At 43.1% G+C, this 25,156-nt stretch overlaps 1 protein-coding gene across 2 annotated transcripts in view; it reads left to right on the top strand.

The window, feature by feature from the left end:
* LOC122549408 (ras-related protein Rab-3C) overlaps window positions 1-24,671 on the top strand; it is a 184,065-nt gene extending 159,394 nt beyond the window's left edge. For both annotated transcript variants that reach the window (XM_043689200.2, XM_043689190.2), the window contains exon 5: window positions 19,258-24,671. In XM_043689200.2, the coding sequence (XP_043545135.1) occupies window positions 19,258-19,445 (188 nt within the window). In that variant the 3' untranslated portion in view covers window positions 19,446-24,671. The remainder of the gene's footprint in view (window positions 1-19,257) is intronic.
* The last annotated feature ends 485 nt before the right edge of the window (window positions 24,672-25,156 follow it).

Genomic DNA, 25,156 nt, shown 5'->3' with positions numbered 1-25,156 from the left:
TACAGGATCCACTTTTCTCCTGGGTGCCTTTTATGAAGGCTGCGTTCTCAAGAATCGTTTTAAAAAAGATATTAAAATCAGCTTTCCCTTCCAAATCTACTGTGAAAACTGAGCCAAGTGCCTGCAATATGATACCTACATGTTTCAGAATCCAACCATTCTAAGAATTAGATAAGTCAGTAATACATTGCTGGAAGTGCCTTCATAATTTCTATTCTCTACTACTATATTATGAAAGTAGTCAACAAGGTTAGTGTTTCTCCTCTTTAACTCCTCTGAAGACCTAAATCAGCTTCTTCCGAAGTCCTCCAAAGCCGATTGCACTGGAGTTTGCAACGTGTGGGTGAGTACCTAATCTCATGGTAACACCAGAACCTCTGCCACTGAAGACAGTACTGTGGTACCAGCCTTGCCCGTGCAATTGCAAAATGCAGTTCAGCGGATGGTATGAGAGACACAGAATTGCCAAAACACCAGCAAGTTTCCAGCCCCACATCAGGGCTACAATTAAATTATTGATCAAAAAATATCTTCAGTTGAATAAGACGATAGATACTGCCACTGGCTCCATTTTTGCCTGTTCTTTATTCATTCATGGAATATGGGCAGCATTTATCACCCGTCCCTAGTTCTGAACTGCTGCAGTCCAAGTACCCTAGGTTGACCCACGATGCCAATAGGGAGGGAATTACAGGATTTTGAGACAGCGACAGTGGAGGAACGGCGATGTATTTCCAAGTCAGGATGGTGAGTGTCTTGGAAAAGAACCTGAATGTGGTGATATTCCCATGTATCTGCTGCCCTTGTCCTTCTACTGGAAATGGCCATGGGTTTGGAAGGTGTTGATCTTTGGTGATTTGCTACAATGCATCTTGTAGAGAGTTCACATTATTGCTATTGAGTGTTGGTGGTGGAGGGAACGGATGCTTGTGACTGTAATGTTAATCAAGTGGGCTATTTTGCCCTGGATGGTGTCAAGCTTCTTGAGTGCTGTTGGGGCTGCACTCAGGCAAGTGGAGAGTATTCCAACACACTCCTAACTTAGATTACTTACAGTGTGGAAACAGTCCCTTCAGCCCAATTAGTCCACATTGACCCTCTGAAGAGTAACCCACCCAGACCCATTCCCCTACATTTACCCCTTCACCTAACACTATGAGCAATTTAGCATGGCTAATTCACCTAACCTGCACATTTTATTTGGACTGTGGGAGGAAACCGAGTACCCGGAGGAAACTCACGCAGACACAGGGAGAATGTGGAAACTCCACACAGACAGTTGCCTGAGGTGGGAATTGAACCCGGGTCTCTGGCAGTGTGAGGCAGCAGTGCTAACCACTGTGCCACCTTGTGCCTTGTAGATAATGAACAGGCTTGGGAAGTCGGGAGTCAAGTTACTCGCAGCGGTATTCCAGCCTCTTGCCTGCTCTTGTAGCCACTGTGTTGACATGGCTAGTCCAGTTTGCCTGTTAGTCTGTAAACATAATCTCACTCAGACAAAACTTTGATATTGCCCTGAAAATAGGGCACAATTTCAGGCCGAAAGCCCACCATGTCAGTACTGACCATGATGCCATTCTAAACCAATCCCCTTTACCTGCGCAGGGTCTGTATGCCTCTATTTCCTCACTGTTCATGTGTCTGTTTGAATGCCTCGTAAACTTTGTTAATGTATTTACTTCTCCCATCTCGCCTAGCAGTGCATTTCAGGTACCTATCACACTCTGTGTAAAGGATTTCCTTGCACATCTCCCTTAAACGTCCCCCTTCTCACATTAAACCTATGCCCCCTAGTATTTGACATTTCCACCCTCAGAAAAAGATTCTGACTGTCCACCCTATCTTTGCCTCTTGCAAATTTATATACTTCTAACAGATTGTCTCTCAATCTCCAAACCTCAAGTGAAAACAATCCAAGTTTGTCCAACTGCAAACAAAAAATGCTGGAGATCACAGGGGGTCAGACATCATCCATGGAGAGAGAGCAAGTGAACATTTCAAATCTAGATGACTCTTCATCAGAGCTGAAGAGAAGTGTGGAGGGGACAGCATTTATGCTATAGTTTGGAGAGGTATAGTAGGTGTCGGGTGCTGGTACAAAAAAAATTGCTGGTAGTTCAGATTAAGTGATTGGAATGTGAGAATGGTAGAACAATGTGTGTCTAACTGGAAAGAACAGACAGTCCCACTGGGATGGGGGAAGGGAGAGAGAACATACTAGAATGTAACAAACTAAGATAAAGGGAAGAAATGATTCACAATTTAAAGGTGTTGAACTCAATATTAGGTCCAGATAGCTGTAAAGTGCCAATCTGAAAGTGAGATGTTGTTCTTCCAGTTCCTCACTGGAACACTGCAGCATGCCGAGGACAGACATGTGGGCATGTGAACAGGACGCTGTGTTAAAATTACTAGCTATGGGACGGTCAGGGTCCTCCTTGCACACAATCCAGAGATGTTCTGCAAAGCGGTCACCCAGTCTGCATTTGGTTTCTCCAATGTAGAGTAGATCACATTGGATACAGCCTCTCCTTATAGCTAATACAGTCCAATCCAGACAACATCATACTAAATCTCTTTTGCACCCTCTATATGTGGTATAATGTGATAACCAGAATTGCACACAATACTCCTTACTAAAGTCTTCTACACCCACAACATGACTTGCCAACATTTATTCTCAATGCCCTGACCCTTCTTTACCACCTTATCCATTTGTATTGCCACTTTCAGGGAGCTGTGGACTTGCAGTCCAAGATCCCTTGGTATATCAATACTTCTAAGGATCTAACTATTACCTGTGTGCTTTCCTTTCGCATTTGACCTTCCAAAATGCATCAGCTCATACTTGTCCTGATTAACTTAATCTGCCGTTTGTCGGTACAACTTTCCAACTGATCTTTATCCTGCTGTATCCTGTGACAGCCTTCCTCACTGTCCACAACTCCACCAACTTCCGTGTCATCTGAAAACTCACTAATCACACCACCTACATTTTCATCTAAGTCATCTATATTACAAACAACGATCAGCACCGATTCTTGTTGAACACCACTGGTCACAGACCTCCTGTCAGGAAACACCCGACCACCCTTCTGTGTCCTGTGACCAAGCCAATTTTGTATCCCATTTGCCAACTTACCATGGATTTCATGTGACCTAATGTTCTGGACCAGCCTACTGTGAGGGATCTTGTCAACTGCTGTAGTAAAGTCTATGTAGACAACATCCACTGCCCTATCATCATCAATAAGCTGCACCATTCTCTCAAAAATCTCAGTCTAATTTGTGAGTCCATACCTCCCCCACAGAAAACCATGCTGACTATCCTTAATAAGTTCATTCTTCTCCAAATGAATGTAAATCCTGTCCCTAAGAATCTTCTCCAATAAATTCCCTACAATTTTCTGAATTGCTGTTCTTAAACAAAGGAACAACCATCGGCTGTTGTCCAGTCCTCTGGGACCCCCCCTGTTGTTAAAAGGATACAAGATCTCTGTCAAGGCCTCAGAAATCTTTTTTTTTCAAATCAACCAACACCTCCTCTTTAATATTGACTTGTCACAGAATATCAGCATACCCATCCCTTACCTTCCCTTCATTCAGTGAATATTGATGCAAATACTGATACTTGTTAAGGAACTCACCCACTTCCTCCGGCTCCATGCATAAATGTCCTCCTTTGTCCTTGAGTGGACCTACTCTTTCCCTAATTACCATCTTGCTGCTAATTTATGTATAAAATACCTTGGGATTCTCCTTAATCCTGCTTGCCAAGGACATTTTGTAGCTCCTTCTAGTCCTCCTAGTTTCTTGTTTAAGTTCTTTTTTGCTTCCTTTATATTCCTCAGGGGCCTTGTTTGATGTCAGTTTCCTGAACCTTACATATGCTTCCTATTTAGTTTTAACTAATCTTTCAATATATTTTATATCCAAGGTTCCCAAATCTCTCCATCCTTATCTTTCATCCTCACAGGAACATGCTGTTCCCAAACTCTAATCAAACAAAAACCAAAACAACTGCAGATGCTGTGAATCAGAAACATAAGCAGAAGTTGCTGGAAAAGCTCAGCAAGTCTGACAGCATCTGTGAAGACAAATCAAAGTTCACGTTTCAGGTCTGATGACCCTTCCTAAGAATTCTTTCCAGCAACTTCTGTTTTGATTTCTGAACTCTAATCAACTGGCATTTAAAAGATTCATATGTAGATTTACCCTCAAACAGCTGCCCCCAATATAATCTTCCAAGTTCCTGCCTAATACTGTTGTAATTAGCCTTTTCCTAATTCAGTACTTTCACCCGAGGACCAGTTATCCATAACTGCCTGAAAATGTACAGAGTTATGATCACCGTTCCCAAAATGCAACTCCACTGAAACTTTGATCACTTAGCCAGGCTCATTCCCCTGTACAAGGTCTAGTAGAATCTTATCACTACCACACATCTACACTTTGACCCTCCCCGCTGTACAATTGTGCTAGTCATGGTACCATTGATCCAACTGCTGCTGATTTTCCCTGAGAAGCCATCCCAACCAACAGTATCTACACAGTGTACCTGTTTGAGAGGGGAATGGTCGCAGGGGACCCCTGCACTGCCTGCCCACATCTTCCTGGTGGTCACCCAACACTTAGCATCATAGAGTCATAGAAATGTACAGCACGGAAACAGACCCTTCAGTCCAACTCGTCCATGCAGACCAGGTATCCTAAATTAATCTAGTCCCATTTGCCACCACTTGGCCCATAATCTCCGTAAACCCTAACTGTTCATATACCCATCCAGATGCCTTTCAAATATTGTAACTGTACCAGCCTCCACCACTTCCTCTGCCAGCTCATTCCATACATGTACCATCCTCTTAATGAAAATGTTGTCCCTTAGGTCCCTTTTAAATTTTACCCCTTCTCACCCTAAACCTATGCCCTCTAGGTCTGGACTCCCAACTCAGGGAAAAGACCATGTCTATTTATCCTATCCATGCCCCCCATGATTTTATAAACCTCTATAAGGTCACCTCTCAGCCTCTGACATTCCAAGGAAAACAGCCGCAACCAATTCAGCCTCTCCAACCCTGGCAACATCCTTGTAAATCTTTTCTGAACCCTTTCAAGTTTCACAACATCCTTCTGATAGGAGGGAGGCCAGATTTGCGCACAATATTCCAAAAGTAGCCTAACCAATGTCCTGTAGAGCCACAACATAACCTCTCATCTCCAATACTCAATGCTCTGTGCACTTTTCTGTCTGTATAGCCTTTAGTGGTGGTGTGACCAACTTGCTCAGTGTGCTATCCACAATATCCTCAGCCGAATGGTTGGTCCATAGTGAGTCCAGCCGCACCTCCAGCCACTCCCTGTGGCAATTCAGGAGCTACAGGTAAAGTATCCCTGATTTCCCACATACTGCAGGAGGAGCATTCCACAGGATTGTGTCCTCCTGCTGTTTTGATCCTTACCAACTACAAACAGTTATACACCTTATCCACTACTCACCAAAATCAGATTTCTCACCCTTGCTGTCCATTCCTGACAAACTAGAAACCACAAAAATGAACACTTTACACTTCTAACTTCCTCTAGCAATTGCTCACTCACTACCCACTCGACTCCTAAATGACCCAAATAAAATACCAAGTAAGTGTCCATGAGCAGAATTTATTGCTAGTCAAGGAAACAGCGAAGAGGCTGTTGAGCCATGTGGGAAGCTCAGTGTCAACTTCCCGAGATTGGGATGGAAGCACTGAATTATTCTGCTGCTGAGGAAGACACAAGTTGGTAATGTGAGGGCAGAAAGCAAATAGTAATGGTCTTGTATGAAATAAATAACCGTGAAATGTAACCTCCAGCAACTAAATGTGACTCTTAGTGATTGGTTTGGTGATGCACAGGATTAATGAGCCATCACTGACATGACCAGTAATATTACTGGGCGGCAGGCAAGTCAGGCCTTAATGTGGAAGGTGACTAGGTGGAGGGATCTGTTACCCTTCAAATTCATTTTGGGAGAGATGAGAAATATTACAGAGAAGGGCTAACGTGATGGAGGAGTGGTCGAGAGACACTGAAGCAAGATTGATTATGATTCTGAGAGCAGGACCACATTGAACACCAAGACCAGGCTGAGTGTCATTAAGTCACAAGCTCAAAGTACTTGATGAAGGCTAGGCCTCCATTGCAAAGGAAATCCTTGCAAAGGTTCTGTCCTTTCATTATGGAAGTTCTATGTGGTTCCCATCCATTCAGTGTTTCTATGCTTGACAAAGGAGTAATAACACTGAGGAAGGATGGAGTGGGTGTGGCCAGAAGGGGTGCTACTTGTGGCTGGATGAGACATTGAGGGAATTCATGATGCCAATGAGCCACTCCAACCTTGCCACCCAAATTAGAGTTGTCAATATTCTCTCTTTACAAATATTCCCTTTCAATTTATTATGCAGATGAATTGTACTGTTAGCCACATCCCAATTGCAAATCCATCTACCATACCTCCATAAATAAATGAATAAGGTTATTTAATCACATACTAAAATATACTGCAATATAATTAACACCCATTTAAACACCAGGTACCTACATGGTCTTTTATTTTATTGACATTACTATTGTTGTCAATCGGATAATGTGGAGGAAACTATTGATTCTCTTCCTTCCTTGGCCCTCGTTGGCCACTAAGATTCCTCAGGAAGAAGATCAGTAATTCATCTCTCATGGTAAGTGTCTTTGTCCCAGTCGACATTTGAAACAATCTTTCTGATTCAGTTACTCAATCATTTTAATCATACTTTACCTGAAAGCCAGTAATCTTCACAAATGCTCCATCTACCATTAAGATAATAATCTACAAGTGCACCTTTCCTTACAGTCTAAATGCATGTAAAGCAATTCTGAATTAGCCAGACCAGTGCTTTTGCGCTTGCTTCCCCCTTCATTGCCTTAAATGTTCAACTCTTAGAACAACGTATTTTGCCAGTCTTTCAATGCCATCGCGTTATCTTTTTTCACTTGCAGGAGAAGATAGCCCAGAAGGCTTGAAAATCTGGAGCAGTTAAATGGTTCACCTGCTATAAAAGGCATCTGGGGAAGGAGTGGTGGAGATGCGGGGTGGCATATCACTGGGACAGAGAACTAGTGGCAGCTGTAGGTTTTCATGGACCATAAGCAGCTTCCTGATCTTTCATCTCTGGAAAGACATAAATTAGAAGAAAATTCATTGTGCACCTTCAAGTGCTAAAGAGTACATCAGAAATTAGCTGCCTCATCCATTTTATTTTTGAGCTAACACACAAGGAAGAGATGGAAAGATGGCAAGACTCTGCAAACTCTACTACATGCACATTACCACATTATTCAGCCTTACTTTCAATGGTCCACCCCACCACTTGGGAGGAAACAACTCCTGCCAACAAGTGAGATATGGACCACAAAGAACATACAGAGGAATCATGAATGGAAGTAGACTCCGAGGTTGCTGAGAGGAGACGCTGTAGACATCGCCCTCTGCTGGAAGAATCTGCTAGCTGTTTATATGAACTCTCCATGTCGACATCCACAGGTTTCTGCCCATGTAAATGAAAAGAGAAGCAATACTGTCCATGAACTGGCATTAGCAAGGCAGCTTTCAATGACTCCAAGACCAGCCACATTCATCCCAACAGGCTATTGTTCCCAGAGTACAGCCTAAATCCTCTAGGGATTTTGGCACCAGGTGCTGCTAACTAGAATAGGTTAAAGGACAGTGCATAGATTGATTAAAGGGATGGACAGAGTTAAGACCCGACTTAAAATGTTGCTCCCATTTGAAGCCTATTGTAATATAATATGCTGTGATGATAATTCTGTCTGGCCATAAGCAGATTTTAGAAAAATAAAGAGTGAGCTAATTGAGGGTGTGTGGAAACTGGCACAGGACTATTTTCCAAAAATTGGTGAAATATACGTATATATACTGAAAGAGAAATAATTCCCACAATTTAGAATGTGTTTAATAAATAATGAGATTGGAAATAATTTGAGATTGAAGAGGTTGTAAGGTATAATAAAAATGAAAAAGAAAAGAATGAGAAAATAAAGGGGTGGAAAAGGAGCAAAGGAAACAAGGAAGAGAATAAGGACAGAATCTCAAATCATTTTCAATAGAATAGTAAAGTATATTGTACCAATATTGGTAAAAGAGAATTGTTAACTTCAAGTGGAAATCAGGAAGAGAGAACAGTGAGTCAGTAAAAGATAAATTAACAGAGTAATTGTAAATGTTTTGTCTGCTTGTGGTTTTAGAAATATTTAGACTCCCAAAGGAATGCTTTGTTTAAATGTTGATCAATAGGAATTTTGGCACAGATATAGCGATGGCCACATAGCTGTTGGAGCAGCATAGACTGAAGTTGCCTACTGGGACAATAATGCAGCTGACTCCATGAGATCATCTGGAAAAATAAATTTTCTGATGGTTAGTTCTGCTGCATCTACAAGATAGAGTAAGTCATAGACGTCAGAGGCTTCTGCATAACTTAAGTCAATAGCTACTCAGGAAAAGCTAGAGGAGGAAAATCCTGAATCATACTTTTTTTGGGTAAATGCCAACTGCATCAGGTTTTTTTTGGAGGGTTATTTGCAATTATCTTATTGTATCATGCCAAACTCACCTCATGAACTACCTACCCAGACTTATGATGTCTCTCTCATATGATTCTTATCACTCACCATTCCCAGAATTCGCTATTCAGCAGTTAATCCACCTAAAGATGAGCATCTCTGGAACCTGCACATATTGAAAAGGATGAGCACTGGCATTCCAAAGCTGTTTGGTTCAGTCATGGACTGTCATTCCGAAGATATTGGAAAAGAGGAAGATGGTACCATGATGCTCTAACAGGGACATGGGGGTCCAAGTGGAGAATGATGCAAAGGTGAGGAGTCCTCTTTCCAGAGGACCAGCAGAAAAGGCCATGCCTCCAGTACCTGGTGACCTGTTCCAAGGTTGCCAGCCTGATTAATGCAGTTTCCACAGTCCAGCTGAATGGTCAGCAGTGCCTTGAGAAGATCTGCTACTGCACTCACCTGCAACCAAGGCTCATGCAGTATCACTGTCGCTACTGCCTGCAAAATCCTCCCTCAGTCGCTGTATCACTGCCCAACTTTCCACACCACTAATGCTGTATGTTCTCAGCACTGACTATTCATTTGCCAGGAACACTTCATGTTTCAACCACCTATACTAGCACTAACAGCTGTCTTACTCGATTTCATCTCACTCAAACCTTCACTTGCCCTTATTCCCAGAGAATACAACCCGTAATGAAGCAGACGGGGCCCGACTAGGTGGAGTGGTGCCTGCCACCAGGCTCCTCATTCCCCAGGTGGAGAGAATCATGTTTCTCACAGGGACTGCTCCTGCGGGGATGTAGAGACGCCCATATCCTGCCAACTGATAAAGTGCTATTCTTCATTCCATTGCACCTTTCACAGTCACCTACCTTGCTGTCAGTCTTAATCATTGCACACCATTCCAATCATTCTCCACTGCACCTTGTCTCCCTTTTGTCTTGCAGGTATGAACAAGATGTCCAGAACCTTCGCAGAGAATCTCTGCTAGAAGCTACATCCTCGATTTTGAGGATATGAAATCTGAGGCCTCAGAGGCAGTATAGGCAGGGCTGCTGCTTTCTCATCTACCCTGCCCTGCTTGGGCATGAGAGCTTGCCCTTGACTTACTGTGCCAGGACGCGTGATTGACTTGTTCGACCATCATTTTCAGGGAGGACTGCTGTCCGAAAGCTGAGACATGGCTGCACATGCAACGTGTAAGCTGCTGGCACATGGTGTTGATGTGAGCTTGATGTCACACACGTGCGTACAGTAAAATGTGTGCTCCCTAAACTAAGGTCTGCTGACCAGCAAGGACAGCTGTTAGGTTGTACAACTATACTAACTAACAAGGCAGGAATACTATGAGCATGCATGTGAACAAGTGCTAAGTAAGCAAGCAACAGCCCTGTGGTGCCGCCTGGACTAGTCCATAAGCTGGGTGCCTTTCCATGAGCGCAAAAAGTGCTTGAAACAGCTTTGTAATGCTCACTTCCTGTCCATCCTGCAGCTCTGTGTACTTCCTAAGAGCCCTGAAACTGGATCAGGGAAATGCCATGATGGCAGTGAAGTGTTGGCAATCTGCGTGGATGAGGGGTATGTATGACTAGTGGCCATGGAACATGCCCCAAGACACAGTTTGGCCTTGACCAACATGGAGGCTCCTTGTAGCCAGCAGCGAGCTGAAGCTGCAAAATCCATACTGTCAATTCCAAGTCTAGAATGTTTAACTTGTTTTGTGTGTTTGCTAAAATAGGAAGCTGAATATCAGTGAGATGAATTGCAATTTTAATAATGCATTTAATAAGTAATAATCCACCTCAATTGGCTACACGCCATTTCTTAGAGAGAAATTCACAACACCACCGATGAAGCATAAAGGTTGCTGCAAGTTGCTCCTTACATTGAAATAAGCCTTATCAGAGATTCTGCAACAAATTTCACAGTGCTCAGTCTCCTTTACAATTGTACCTCCTGGTCTAAGTCCAAAATAACAATAAAAACGAACAACCCTGACGCCACCTAGCCCCCCACCCAGAGCTATACTACCCTGGGCCATTCTACTTTTCAGATTCCCAACACACTCTCTCTGACCAGATTTCCCCAGATCCAACTCCCAACTCATTCATCCCCAAAGTGACCCAGCTGGAGCTGACACCCCTACACTCCCACATCCCTAACTTCATTACCACTCCCACAACTGCACTCCCAATCCCCACAGCCCCAGCACCTCACCCTCATTACAACACTCCCACAACCTCACCATCATATCTCATCCTGACACTCCCACAACAGCACTCCCACATCCGACCCCCCACTTCACCATCCCCCCACTTCCCCACATTCCCAAACTCCACCACCACACCCCCATCGCCACACTCCCACATCAACACGCCCACACTCTTACATCCCTAACACCCCCACCTTCATCTCCACACTGCCACAGCAACACCCCACCCCATTGCCCTAACCCCATTCCCACCCCATTTCCCCACACCCTACCCCCACACTCCCAGAGCCACACCCCCACACCACACGACTTCCCACTTCGACAGCCTTTAATGCTGGCTTTATTCCCCAGACCTGACACCATCCAGACCCTCCTCACAACAGAGTCCTACCAGGACCCAATATCACCCATTGCTCCCCCCTTCATACTGGGTATACTTCCTGGAACTGGCAGTACCCCCCCACCCCCTACCACCACCACCACCACCACCACCACCAAGTCACTGGCCTGAATTAAGCCTCCCTCCTCACTCTCTAAACTTGACATACTCTCCCTGTCTCAACAGCAATCCTCAACCATCCTCTACCACATCAGACATCCCAGTCCCTCAACCCTCAAGACTATTATCTAAGCTTGATTAGCCAATAAGCTGCACTGCAGAAATTCACCAAAGATCCTTAGACAGCATCTTCCAAACCACTTCCACCGAGAAGGACAAGGGCAGCAGATATATGGAAACATCACCACCTGCAAGTTCCAAGCCATTCACTCTCCTGACGTGGAAGTAAATCATCGTTCCTTTACTGTTGCTGGGTCAAAATCCTGGAATTTCCTCCCTAACACCATTGTGGGTCAACCCACAGCAGGTGGACTGCAGCGGTTCAAGAGGTTAGCTCACCACGAAGGGCAACTAGGGTGGGCAATAAATGCTGGCTTAGCCAGTGAAGCTCATGTCCCACAATACAAATAGATAAACTTACCCGATTCCTATCCCTCTGTCTGCCTAATTCATCCACCCACAACTGTTTATCCTGTTCGGGTCCGAACTCTGCTGGTTTAAAGGTGGTCCGGAGTCCGTGTGGGATGAGTTGGATACTGAGGCAGGCACTGAGGAAGCAAATGTAGCTGTGGTACCGAGTTTGTTTCACAACATGGTTGAAGAGCTTCAGGGCAGAGGAAATGACCTGGGAGTTGCAGTGGGAGAGGGACTCCCTGAGATTCTTGTAGAGAGAGGATGAAAACTTCTTCAAGGCAGGCATCCTTGCAAGAGGATTCGCAGTAGGGTTAAAATCAACGAGGTAAAAACAATGACTGCAGATGCTGGAAACCAGTATCTGGATTAGTGGTGCTGGAAGAGCACAGCAGTTCAGGGGGCGCAGTGGTAGTCTGGCGCATTGACCTCTACACCACTGAAGCCAAACGTCAACTCGAGGACACCTCTTCCTACTGCCCCCTTGACCATGACCCCACCCCCATCACCAAACCATCATCTCCCAGACCATACAGAACCTCATCACCTCAGGAGATCTCCCACCCACAGCTTCCAACCTCATAGTCCGGGAATCCCGCACTGCCCGGTTCTACCTCCTTCCCAAGATCCACAAGCCTGACCACCCTGGCCGACCCATTGTCTCAGCATGCTCCTGCCCCACTGAACTCATTTCTATCTACCTTGACACTGTCCTATCCCCCTTAGTCCAGGAACTCCCCACATACGTTCGAGACACCACCCACGCCCTCCCCCTCCTCCAAGACTTCCGTTTCCCCGGCCCCCAATGCCTCATCTTATCCATAGATATCCAATCCCTTTATACCTCCATCCGCCATTACCAGAGCCTCCAAGCCCTCCGTTTTTTCCTCTCCAGGCGTCCCCAACAGTACCGTTCAACCGACAATCTCATTCGTTTGGCCGAACTGGTCCTCACCCTTAACAATTTCTCCTTTGAATCCTCCCACTTCCTCCAGACCAAAGGGATAGCCCGTGGGCACATGTATGGGCCCCAGCAATGCCTGTCTCTTTGTTGGCTACATAAAACAGTTGATCTTCCGTAATTACACCGGCACCACTCCCCACCTCTTCCTCCGCTACATTGATGACTGCATTGGCGCCACCTCGTGCTCCCGCGAGGAGGTTGAGCAACTCATCAACTTCACCAACACATTCCACCTGACCTTAAATTTACCTGGACCATCTCTGATACCTCCCTCCCCTTCTTGGACCTCTCCATCTCCATTAATGATGACCGACTTGACACTGACATTTTTTTACAAACCCACCGACTCCCACAGCTACCTGGATTACACCTCTTCACACCTCTTGCAAAAATGCCATCCCGTATTCCCAATTCCTCCGCCTCTGCCGTATCTGCTCCCAGGAGGACCAGTTCCACCACAGAACACACCAGATGGCCTCCTTCTTTAGAGACCGCAATTTCCTTTCCCACGTGGTCTCCAACGCAACTCGTCCACATCCTGCACCTCCGCCCTCAGACCCCACCCCTCCAATCGTAACAAGGACAGAACACCCCTGGTGCCCACCTTCCACCCTACCAACCTTCGCATAAACCAAATCATCCGCCGACATTTCCGCCACCTCCAAAAAGACCCCACCACCAGGGATATATTTCCCTCACCACCCCTTTCCGCATTCCGCAAACACCGTTCCCTCCGTGACTACCTGGTCAGGTCCACACCCCCCTACAACCCACCCTCCCATCTTGGATAGGTGGAAAAGGAGATAGGCAGGTAGGACAAGTCCGGACAAGTCATGGGGACACCGCAGGAACAGTAAAACCTGCGCCCACACCTCCTCCCTCACCTTTATCCAAGGCCCTAAAGGAGCCTTCCACAGCCATCAACGTTTTACCTGCACATCTACTAATATCATTTATTGTATCCGTTGCTCCCGAATGTAGTCTCCTCAACATTGGGGAGACTGGGCGCCTCCTAGCAGAGCGCTTTAGGGAACATCTCCGGGACACCTGCACCAATCAACCAAACCGCCCCGTGGCCCAACATTTCAACTCCCCCTCCCACTCTGCCGAGGACATGGAGGTCCTGGGACTCCTTCACCGCCGCTCCCTCACCACCAGACACCAGGAGGAAGAACGCCTCATCTTCCGCTTCGGAACACTTCAACCCCAGGGCATCAATGTGGACTTCAACAGTTTCCTCATTTCCCCTTCCCCCACTTCACCCTAGTTCCAAGCTTCCAGCTCAGCACTGTCCCCATGACTTGTCCTACCTGCCTATCTCCTTTTCCACCTATCCACTCCACCCTCTCCTCCCTGACCTATCACCTTCATCCCGTCCCCCACTCACCTATTGTACTCTATGCTACTTTCTCCCCACCCCCACCCTCCTCTAGCTTATCTCTCCACCCTTCAGGCTCACTGCCTTTATTCCTGATGAAGGGCTTTTGCCCGAAACGTTGATTTCGCTGCTCGTTGGATGCTGCCTGAACTGCTGTGCTCTTCCAGCACCACTGATCCAGAATCTGGTTTCCAGCATCTGCAGTCATTGTTTTTAACTATTTCATTGGAGGCAATTCAGAGAAGTTTCCTATGATCATCTCTGGTATGGAGGGATTGTCTTTTGAGCAAAGGTTAAACAGGTTGGGAATCTACTCATTGGAGTTTAGAAGAACGAGCGGTGATCTCATTGAAACATGTGAGATTTTTAAGGGGTTTGACAGAGTAAAGTGCTGAGCGGATGTTTCCAGTCATGGGAGAGTCTAGAATCAGAGGTTATAGTCTAGGAATAAAGAGACACCAAGTTAAGACTGAGCTAAGGAAGACTTCCTTCTTTCAGAGGGTGGCAACTCTTTGCCACAGAGAGTTGTAGTGGCAGAGTCCTTGTGTATATTTAAGGCTGAGATAGATGGTTCCTGATCAGTAGGGGAACCGAGGTAATGGAGAAAATGCAGGAAAGTAGACATGAGGTATGTCAGGTCAGCCATGATCCTATCGAATGATGGAGGGGCCAAATGGCCTGTCCTTATTCCTATTTTTCATGGTCTAGTTATGGTCTTAACTGCCACCCTGACTGGCAGCCTAACTCTGCATGTTACTTATTTACCTAACCTTTTGCAGAAGTTGTCAAAGTGTCTGACTGTACTGCTGGACATTTAAATCACACAACACAGCAACTGACTGCACCCAAAGGCATGTAATTTCCATGGTAATTTACTTTGCTGGATTCTGGCATTCCTGGATAACTTCCTAACAGCAGGTTCCTGTCCAGGAATCTCCAGTACAGAAGACAGCTAATGGGAAGTGAGTAATTTTTAATCATGTCTTGAACAAACTTAGGTTTATGATCCTGACTGGAATAGCTAATCCTTCATCTTCTTGATAGGTTCAGGCTCTTCTGCTCCCTTCTAGATCCCACTGCTTGATTGTGTGACTCTGATGTCATTACTGCATCGTCATCATAGAATCCCTCCAGTGTAGAAGCAGGGCATTCGGCCCACTGAGTCCACACCACCCTTCGAAGAGCATCCTACCCAGACTCTACCGTGCCCCCCCCCCATACCTTTAATCCTGCATTTCCCATGGCTAACGCACCTAGCTTGCACATCCCTGAACACTATGGGCAATTTAGCATGGCCAATCCACCTAACCTGCACATCTTTGGACTGTGGGAGGAAACCGGAGCACCCGGAGGAAACCCACGCAGACACGGGGAAAATCAGCACACTCAACATAGACAGTTGCCCAAGCCCAGAATTGAAACTGGGTCCCTGGTGCTGGGAGGCAGCAATGCTAACCACTGAGCCACCATGCCACCCTTTACATTATCAAATCATTATTATATTTACTTCTGATGTAATCCAAATGAACATTGCTCCCAATTCTTATGTCAATTCTATTTATATCTAAACATGTTTCCTTGTGTAGAAGAGTCAAGGATGTGAGGCAAAATCTCAGCATAAGGAGTGCTCATTTGACACATTATAAAAAATCAAATGGCAAAATATCGAAATGAAGAGCAAATAGGAAGTAGACATAGAAACAGAAATTGGATTCTGGATTAATGGTGCTGGAAGAGCACAGCAGTTCAGGCAGCATCCGAGGAGCAGTAAAATCGACGTTTCGAGCAAAAGCCCTTCATCAGGAATCAAAAATGGCTGGCGAAACTCAGCAACTCTGGCAGCATTTGTATGGAGAAAGCAGAGTTAATGTTTCGAGTCCAGTGGTTTCATCAGGATAACGTCACCACCGACACCACCAGACCTGCTGAGTTTCACCAGCAATTCCTCGTTATATTTCAGAACTGCAGCATCTGCAGTTCTTTGTTTTATTTAAGAAGTAGACACCACAGATTAAAAAAAAATGCTTATGTTTGTCCAATCTGATTAGTGCTTCGAAGAGATAAATGAGGGTATTGACTTGGATATGACCAACATGATTTTCTGACTTGATTCACAAAAAAAACCGTGGGGAAAACTACTGAAAAAGATTAATGGATATGAAATTGCAAGGTATGATGATGCAAAATTGGATTCAGTAACTGGGTACAAGGGACGAAGCAGAGTGAGAGTTGACAGTAGCTTCCCAGAATATTTGTAGTGGGGATTGGTGTTGTACAGGATTGCTGCTACTCTTCATTGTCTACATTAATTATTTGAATCCAGGGCTAGAGGGAGCAATATCTGAGTTAGCAAACAATACCAACATAATAGTAATTGTAAGGATCAAAGCAAGTCACTAGGATGTATTGCTTTGATAATAAAATGTGCATTAAAGTACAGTGATATCTGATACACACTCTTCTCTGGGTAAAACACCGGAAATGTGTGTAGATATTGATCATGATGCTGGCCTTACCAATATAACTCCAAATTCAACCACCCCACACCACAATCCTCACTCCTCCCATTTTGTGCTGAACCACCCCTGGAAGCATGTAAAATTTTGGCCAGAAAGTCAGGATGTACGAGTAAGTATTTTTTGATTAAAATGGGTAATTATTACAGTTGAATATGGGAAAGGTTGGATTCTGTGAAAGAACAGAAGCATTTGAAGATTGAGATTCGCAAGACATTTAAACCAGCTCCTAAAGTGGAAAAATAATTCATCCAATCCTGAACGTTATTTCAAGAGGTCTCTTTTGAAAAATTTAAGAAGCTATATAGGCTATTGTGTATTTAGTGGCATAATTTGAATGTATAAAGAGGTTTATCACCACACTGATGGCTTTTAACAGTCTAAATTGCATGTCCCCAGTGCAAGTCCGAATTTATCTCGTTTGTATCTCCAATCTGTTTAGTGGTTAAAGTGGAATGTCTACTATGGAAAAAAAAGAAATACCGGCCAAGAAAACAGACACACAATTGTTTTGATGCATTTGTAATTAAGGGAATAAAGTATCTTTTGATTTCATTGGAAATTAAATCAGACATGTTTTATAAGAGATGGAGGGAGCCAGGTGATATAATCAGCCCTGCCAAATGATCCAACTAAAGACAATTTTAATAATATATTCTCCATTGCTTTTTACAGATTTAAAAAAAATCAGTTTTCACTATGTGAGAACACACTCGAGATTAAACATAGAATTGAAAGCCAATCTAGATGCTTTGACAACTGAGAAAGATCTTGAACATAAAGTTGGTTCCACTTTAGCAGAATGAATTGGATGTGGGTCACCCATAAGTAGTGGAACAAAATCAGATTGAACCGCAACAAAGAAATGCAAGGGAAAGGGTAGATGATGGTGCCAATACAGTTAACTTGTTGGAGATTAACTTGATTGAGAACTGTTCAAAGTAATCAGAAATTTTCAGGCTAAAAGTGAATGCAATAATGTATATCACAAGATATATCTGTACAAAGACTGTGAATTTTGGACAACTGATACAAGAGGAAGGTCAATACAATGTCAATTTAGAAAAAGGACGGAGGTAGGCAGAAGTAAATTTCTGAAGATAAAGGATATGCTAATAAGAAAACTGGAGCTTGTAGTGAGGGAAAAACTCATTAAATGCTAAGTTCGATAAAGTTGTCATAGGCCTCTGTAACCTGGTCAATAAGTAAAGCTCTGTGGAAAACAATAGAAGCCTTTGAAGTATGGATGCTAAGACTTTTGATAAAGTTTCCGTTTACTATTTGAAAAGGCTAAAAGAATTCTAAAGAAGTGACTTTCAGAGAATAGAATGTCACTGTTTTAGCCATTTGGTCAGAGCTGAAAATCTACACAGGGTATCTTTCAGAGGGCACCAGAAAGAGGTATTGACCCAGGCATCATTGGATTATGGATGTCATGGAACACTTGCCGATGAGCTATAATAAACAGGCGAACAGATCTCCTATAGGAATAGCTAGAAGCAACAGAAGCAACAAAGTTGTATGCTCATTTTGAACATTCAAAGTAACTTCAGTATATGTGGCAGTTAGCCTCATTCTTCATAGCAAAATGTATCCTTCAAAAACTCATTCAACTAAATCAGGTACTTCATCAAGTTAGCTGGTATAATTATCTTAACTTCTATTTCAGCTAGATACAGCAAAATTACTAAATACTGCTGGAGAGAATTAGTATTGTGCCTATTATAGTTAATGATTCATATATCATACCCCTCACCATCAGTTTTTGATATTACCTACCCCAAGCATCTAGTATCCATTAAGCTATGGCTTTGCATATCACACCTGCATGCCAAAGATAATTACAGAACTAAAGCAAAAAGGAGACTAGAACAATAACAATGAGGATAATCTTCAAAAATATTTCCAGAATTTCAAGTGACATCCAATATTACAAATTTATTTTTTTAATTCAATACCGCTCTGAAACCAAAATGATTATGTTGATGTTATTTTGGGTATTTACTGATAATGATATGATCATTATAGTCAGTGACGTTTGCTATTTTCGTAATCAGAAAATTATTTACATTGAACAGATTAATATAGTTACAATTTAGAAAAAGATCAGAGGTCCCACTGTTGATTAATATCCAATAATTCCTTCTGCAAATGGTTTATATGTGACAATCTAATGAGAATATCCCCAATACTAAATAAGGTGTTAGTATTCACCATCTGAGCTCACATGTACTGGGGAGTACTTGGGAGCCTCCTGGAACATGAATCATTGCCTTCACAAAACAAAGGCTGAAAGTCAAATCGGTGCCAAAGACCGAAAGCAAACCTGTAGTCCTTAAGATAGTGGGTACTCAATCTTCGAAATGGCTCAGTTGGGAGCTTTTAAGCCAAGATTAGCAGTTTATGCCAAGTTAATTTACTGTGATTTTAACAATTACTCTGGGTAACATTCACACACTTTTTAGCAGCTGGGCAAAGTAAATCTACAATCTCTCTTCTGATCCAGAGAAAGGGAAAATAAAACAAAGAAATACTGCACACAGACTGCTCTTTCTGTACATTTGTTTAGCAACTGTTAATTGAAAAGCTAATATGTTCTATTCTTTCCACAAGGCTTTGAATTTTTCGAAACCAGTGCCAAGGATAACATTAATGTAAAGCAAACATTTGAACGTCTTGTTGACATAATCTGTGAGAAGATGTCGGAAAGCTTGGACACAGACCCTACTGTTGCTGCAGGGAAACAAAACACAAAACTTACAGAGAATCCTCCTCCACAGCAACAAAACTGCGGATGTTAGTGACTTAATCATAGACATATGAAGAAATCAAATTGTGTCTATATTGCAAAGATTAGTCCTTAGTTATTAGTCCATGAAAATGTTACTGTGTGGCCTCTATATAATATTAAACAAACCAATCTATATTTATTTTTTGCTAGTCTGTGCACAGCACTGTTTCCCAAGACCTCTTGCATTAAAACTGACACTTAGCCAACCTTTATTTATATTGGTATTGGTTCTGCAATTTTCCGTAGATTCAAGGTTTATGTGACTATTAAGAGGAACAGTGGGTTCCTAAATTCAGTGTACTATATTTCTAAATTTCTTAGGTCTCCCTGCTTACTAGATTCATGTGGCCTTCCGAGCATTCCCTCAATGATAAATTAATAATAAACACCTTATCCTCAGTCTGCACAAAACTGTGAATTCAGTAATGAGATGTATGTATTTAACTTACTTGAAATTAGTTTGAATATTTGAATGAATATCCTGTGTGTAGTAGTAAATGTTTATCCATCATTTATAGGAGAAATTATCAACCCTTGATCCATGATACGTATTTGAGAAAAAGAAGCTTTGCAAGATATTTGCAAGCAGCCTCAGATGACAGTTAACTATCACATTCATGTCAATGTGAATATGTTGCCTATTTGTATTGATGCAGCCAATACAATGTGTTAAGTGCAGAATCAGGTCCTGATTTTCAGAGCCATGTCCAGTAAGCCATTTCACAAATCAAAGAGTGAGATACATATGAAACAGTGTTCAAAGATGGTCAGCCAATCCACTGGATCTCGAGGATACTTGAAAAACTTGAAACTGAGTTGCTAAAATGTTATGAGGAAACAGATGTTACTGACACACTGTCATAATATTAAGTATTATGCACCTGAGTATACATTTCCAGTGTCCTGTCCTAGATACAGTATAGGTTAGACAGTTGGCACCTACAATGTAACTTTGGTTTTGGTAAGTGTAGTTTCCAATCCCCAGCTACCTGTTTCAAACCAGCCTCATTTGTAATTTACTGCTGTCAGAATTAGGTTTATTGTCACACATACATGAATATGGTGAAAAATTTACAAAGTTGCCACTTATGGTGCCATCTTAAGTGCAAAGTTACCCAGGTACAGATTCCTAAGAATAAATTAGAAAGCTAAAGAAATAAGAAGTCCAGCATTAAGGATCTTCCAAGCAGAGGAGGCGAAGGGGATGAGTCTGTGCTGGCCTCCTGTTCAGGTTGGCCTCATCTCCAGTCCAAGCTGAGCTGAGCTTCCAATCCAGGCCAGCCCTCAACTCCAGACCAGGCTAGGCTTCACCTCAAGGCTCTTGAGGCCAGAAGCCTGTACTGGCTTCACCTCAAAGCCAGGAGTCCGCGCTGAGACCAGGAGTCCGTGCTGAGACCAGGAGTCCGCGCTGAGACCAGGAGTCTGCGCTGAGGCCAGGAGTCCGCGCTGAGGCTAGGAGTCCGCGCTGAGGCTAGAACTCTGCACTGAGGCCAGGAGTCTGCGCTGAGGCCAGGAGACCGTGCTGAGGTTAGGAGTCCGCGCTGAGGCTAGGACTCTGCACTGAGGCCAGGAGTCTGCGCTGAGGCCAGGAGACCGTGCTGAGGTTAGGAGTCCGCGTGGAGGCCAGGAGTCCGTGCTGAGGCCAGGAGTCCGCGCTGAGGCCAGGAGTCCGCGCTGAAGCCAGGAGTCTGCACTGAGGCTAGGAGTCTGCACTGAGGCTAGGAGTCTGCACTGAGGCTAGGAGTCTGCACTGAGGCTAGGAGTCTGCGCTGAGGCCAGGAGTCCGCACTGAGGCTAGGAGTCTGTGCTGAGGCTAGGAGTCCGCGCTGAGGGTAGGACTCTACACTGAGGCCAGGAGACCGTGCTCAGGTTAGGAGTCCATACTGAGGCTAGGGGTCTGCACTGAGGCCAGGAGTCTGCGCTGAGGCCAGGAGACTGTGCTGAGGTTAGGAGTCCGCGCTGAGGCTAGGACTCTGCACTGAGGCCAGGAGTCTGCGCTGAGGCCAGGAGTCTGCACTGAGGCCAGGAGTCTGCACTGAGGCCAGGAGTCCGCGCTGAGGCCAGGAGTCCGTGCTGAGGCCAGGAGTCTGTGCTGAGGCCAGGAGTCCGCACTGAGGCCAGGAGTCCGCACTGAAGCCAGGAGTCCGCGCTGAGGCTAGGAGTCCGTGCTGAGGCTAGGAGTCTGCGCTGAGGCCAGGAGTCTGCGCTGAGGCCAGGAGTCTGCGCTGACGCTAGGAGTCTGCGCTGACGCTAGGAGTCTGTGCTGAGGCCAGGTGTCCGCATTGAGGCCAGGAGTCTGCGCTGAGGCCAGGAGTCTGCGCTGAGGCCAGGAGTCTGCGCTGAGGCCAGGAGTCTGCGCTGAGGCCAGGAGTCTGCACTGAGGCTAGAGTCCATGCTGAGGCCAGGAGTCTGTGCTGGCTTCATGCTGGACATCGCTGATGCCACCCAAGGACGGAGGTAAGAATAAAGAAGGGGGAAACATGAAAAGAGAAAAACAAACTGACAGAGTGTATGAGCTTCGGCTCAGGAGTCCTACTTCCTGCCATCTTAGAGATAATTTCTATTTTGCCGCAGATAGAATATAGATCTCTTAAAAGGAATCATGTCCCATAACAGTCTTAAAGATAAGTTGTATTCTTCTTAAAAATGTATTGCTAATTTACCACTTCCTTGGTAGCTCACCAATCTCAGCAGTGTTTTTCCAGCATTTAGATCACATAAGTAAACCAATTACAAAAAAACTATTTTTAGCTTCAAATGATGATGTATTATGTAATGTGTAATATTAATTGTAACAAGCGTTATCTTTCTGCTGTCTGAATTTTTATTTTTGTCTGATGGAAGAAAGTGTAAAATGATGGATAGGTGCTGAAGTAATCTGCGTTTTATATTTTTGTGTAGCCTCTATTGAGGGACAATAGGCCAATAAGTGCAATATTTCAGAATATATAGTGCATCTCTAATTCAATGCAGATATCTGTGCAAAGTTACATACTATAGGACTTGAAGTCAAACACATTTAGTGACATATCAGTTTTCACTTTGAATTAGTCAGTTATCTAGCCATTTGCAAATCACTGATACATTAGATGAGCATCTTCAACAAAATGACATTTAGCTTCCATCATTTAACTCTGTTGAAAAAAGATATGAAAATGTAACGTTCAGAATTTCCCCACTGTAAAGCATAGGAGTGAATTTGAGTTGTTTTTCTAAGGTTTCCCACATCTCATCTGCCAAATAAATAAACAAGTGGGAGGACTTCTTGAAAATTCACCCACTGTGTCTTTGTGGAATAAAGCTACACTTTATTCAAATTGAACAGGCAAGAAAACATTCTAAATATCCACTCACTAAATATCCACTCACTAAATATCCACTCACTAAAAATCAGCAATGTATAATATCGTATAGCAAATATTTAAGGGAGTCCACTTGACTCATCCTTTACCATTAATCTTTAGTCTCTCCATGGTTATGCCTAACAGCCTCTCAAATGACTTCAATGAACTTGCTTTCATAGTCCATTTCAAACACTGAAAACTTTTGAATGTCAAGGAACTTCTTAACATCAGTCTTAGAATTGCATTTCACCAGTAAACATCTGTTCCTCTTGACCTACTTTGTGGTGCAGTGTATAAGTGTACTGTTTTTCTACATTTTGTATTACCTTTTATAACTGTATAAGATTCTATTCACATATCTCCATTCAGAGTTGAAGAGCCTACATTTCTCTAGTTTTTCCTCATAAACCTGTCCTCTAACACAAGGGATATACCTCATAGCTGTTCAGTGCCTCCAGGAATTGAATATATTTCATGTGTGTAGATACCAAATCAAGCCCTGGAAATGATATACTAGAGCCAGAATCTGCTAGCATGGTGTGTGATTTGCAGATCCTCAGAGACATTGTTGGTCTTGTGTAAATGTATGTGACACTATGTAAAGTTATTTTGAAAAATACAGCTTGTCTGTGTAGCAAAAGTATTGAACATGTATGAAGTCTTCAGTGACAATTTTATGTTAGTGCCAGGAAAATTATTTCTGTGCATGAATGTATATTGAACTATTGTGTGTGTGAATGGGCTTCTAATTGCGTGAAATTTCATTTTAGTACACACTCCTCAAGGATCTTGAAGTCTTAGAATTAATTGCATTATTGACTAACAATAAGGAATGGGTATGTTGTACAGTAGTAATTTGTTAATTTTTTCTGGGATCGAGCAGTACTGTGAGTTATACAGTAGGCACTTGTTGCTGAGACTGATGGGATAAAACTCCTCTAAATACTGACTTTCCAATTCCCTATAAAATAAGTTTTGACCATTTAAATCCTGTTCCTATTAGACACAATACAAAACCAATACTTACATCCAAACACAAATGGAAGGTAGAAAATAGAAAATAAAACCACACTGCTGATACTTCTGTGTTTGGAGCTCAGCCATTTTACTGGGATAGAGGAAAAGAGATTTGTTGTGTATATAATTGTGCTATGCCTGACTTATGGCTTAATGCCGACATTAGGCATCCAAAGTGAAAAAATTGCACTCCCCTCATAAATATCCCTCCCCTTGCCTTGTACAAAATTATTTATTTTTGTCATTGCTGATCTTGAATTCTATATCTTATGATCTCATCTGATGCTGTAATTAAAATGAGATAGTATGGTGCAGGTAGCTGAGTAAGTATCATATCAGGAACAGTCCGACCTGAACATAATTTATTATTAAATAAAAGTTTACAGATATTGTGCAGACTGGAGATACAGAGGCCAGTATTTACTGAGGCCTTTCTGGTGGACAAAAATGAAACTGAACTGTCACATTTGTACATTCTACAAAGCCTACCACTGCCTTCAATATATTGGTTGAAGCTTGCAAGTTTTATTATAAATGTAATTACCCCAGTTACTAAAATAAAACCCTATTCAACACAACTTAACCCCCACCCCAGATTACGCTTACTGCCTGTGAAAACTTGGTGAGGTGGTGTCATTATAGACCTATTGAAACAGCTGTTTGATCAATGTTGTAATCCCTTTATATAAACATCAAAATAAAAAAAATATGTTGTTGTCTAAACCTGAAGGTTATGTAGGTGCATATTTTACCTCTTGTTAGAATTTGTTATCTATAGACTGTACAGTAGACCAGGTATTTTGTGTTTGTCTGTGAAAAATGTAAATGAATGTGTGTTTGAAAGGAAAATAAACTTGCAGAGACTATATCAATTACATTGGTATTCTAATGTTGCTCCATGTTTCTCTCCAAATATGAGATTATAACTCTGAAATTATTGTTAATATTATCAGATTGAACAAACTTGTTTACCATTTCTTTGAGTAGCATTTTACAACAGAATGTAGGCACTTTAATGAACTAGTGACTGTACGGAACCAGCAAACAGAGCTTCAAACAAATGGAGTGAGGACTTCCTCACTAATACCACAGATTTTAAATTCAGACAAAAATGTATTTTGTAGACCAGTCAGCAGTATTTATTGTAATGCACACTGCATTCAGTGGGATCGCTTCTTTCTAAACTATTTCTGACACAATTCAATGTTTTGTTTGTGAACAGCCAGCATAGAATTTGTTTGTATAAAACATTATTGGTTTAACAAAGCTTCTCAATTTTCTCTACTTTGAGTTCTGGGACCAGGGAGGTCATGGTCTACTGGTATTATCACTGGACTGTTAATACAGAGACCCAGGTAAT

Source organism: Chiloscyllium plagiosum, unplaced genomic scaffold (assembly GCF_037043375.1).
Source record: "Chiloscyllium plagiosum isolate Xiang-an unplaced genomic scaffold, Cpla_swu_hap1 HiC_scaffold_1, whole genome shotgun sequence".
NCBI classification, from domain to species: domain Eukaryota; kingdom Metazoa; phylum Chordata; class Chondrichthyes; order Orectolobiformes; family Hemiscylliidae; genus Chiloscyllium; species Chiloscyllium plagiosum.
Note: the sequence above shows the minus strand (reverse complement) of the source record. Positions and strands in the feature narration are given on the sequence as shown.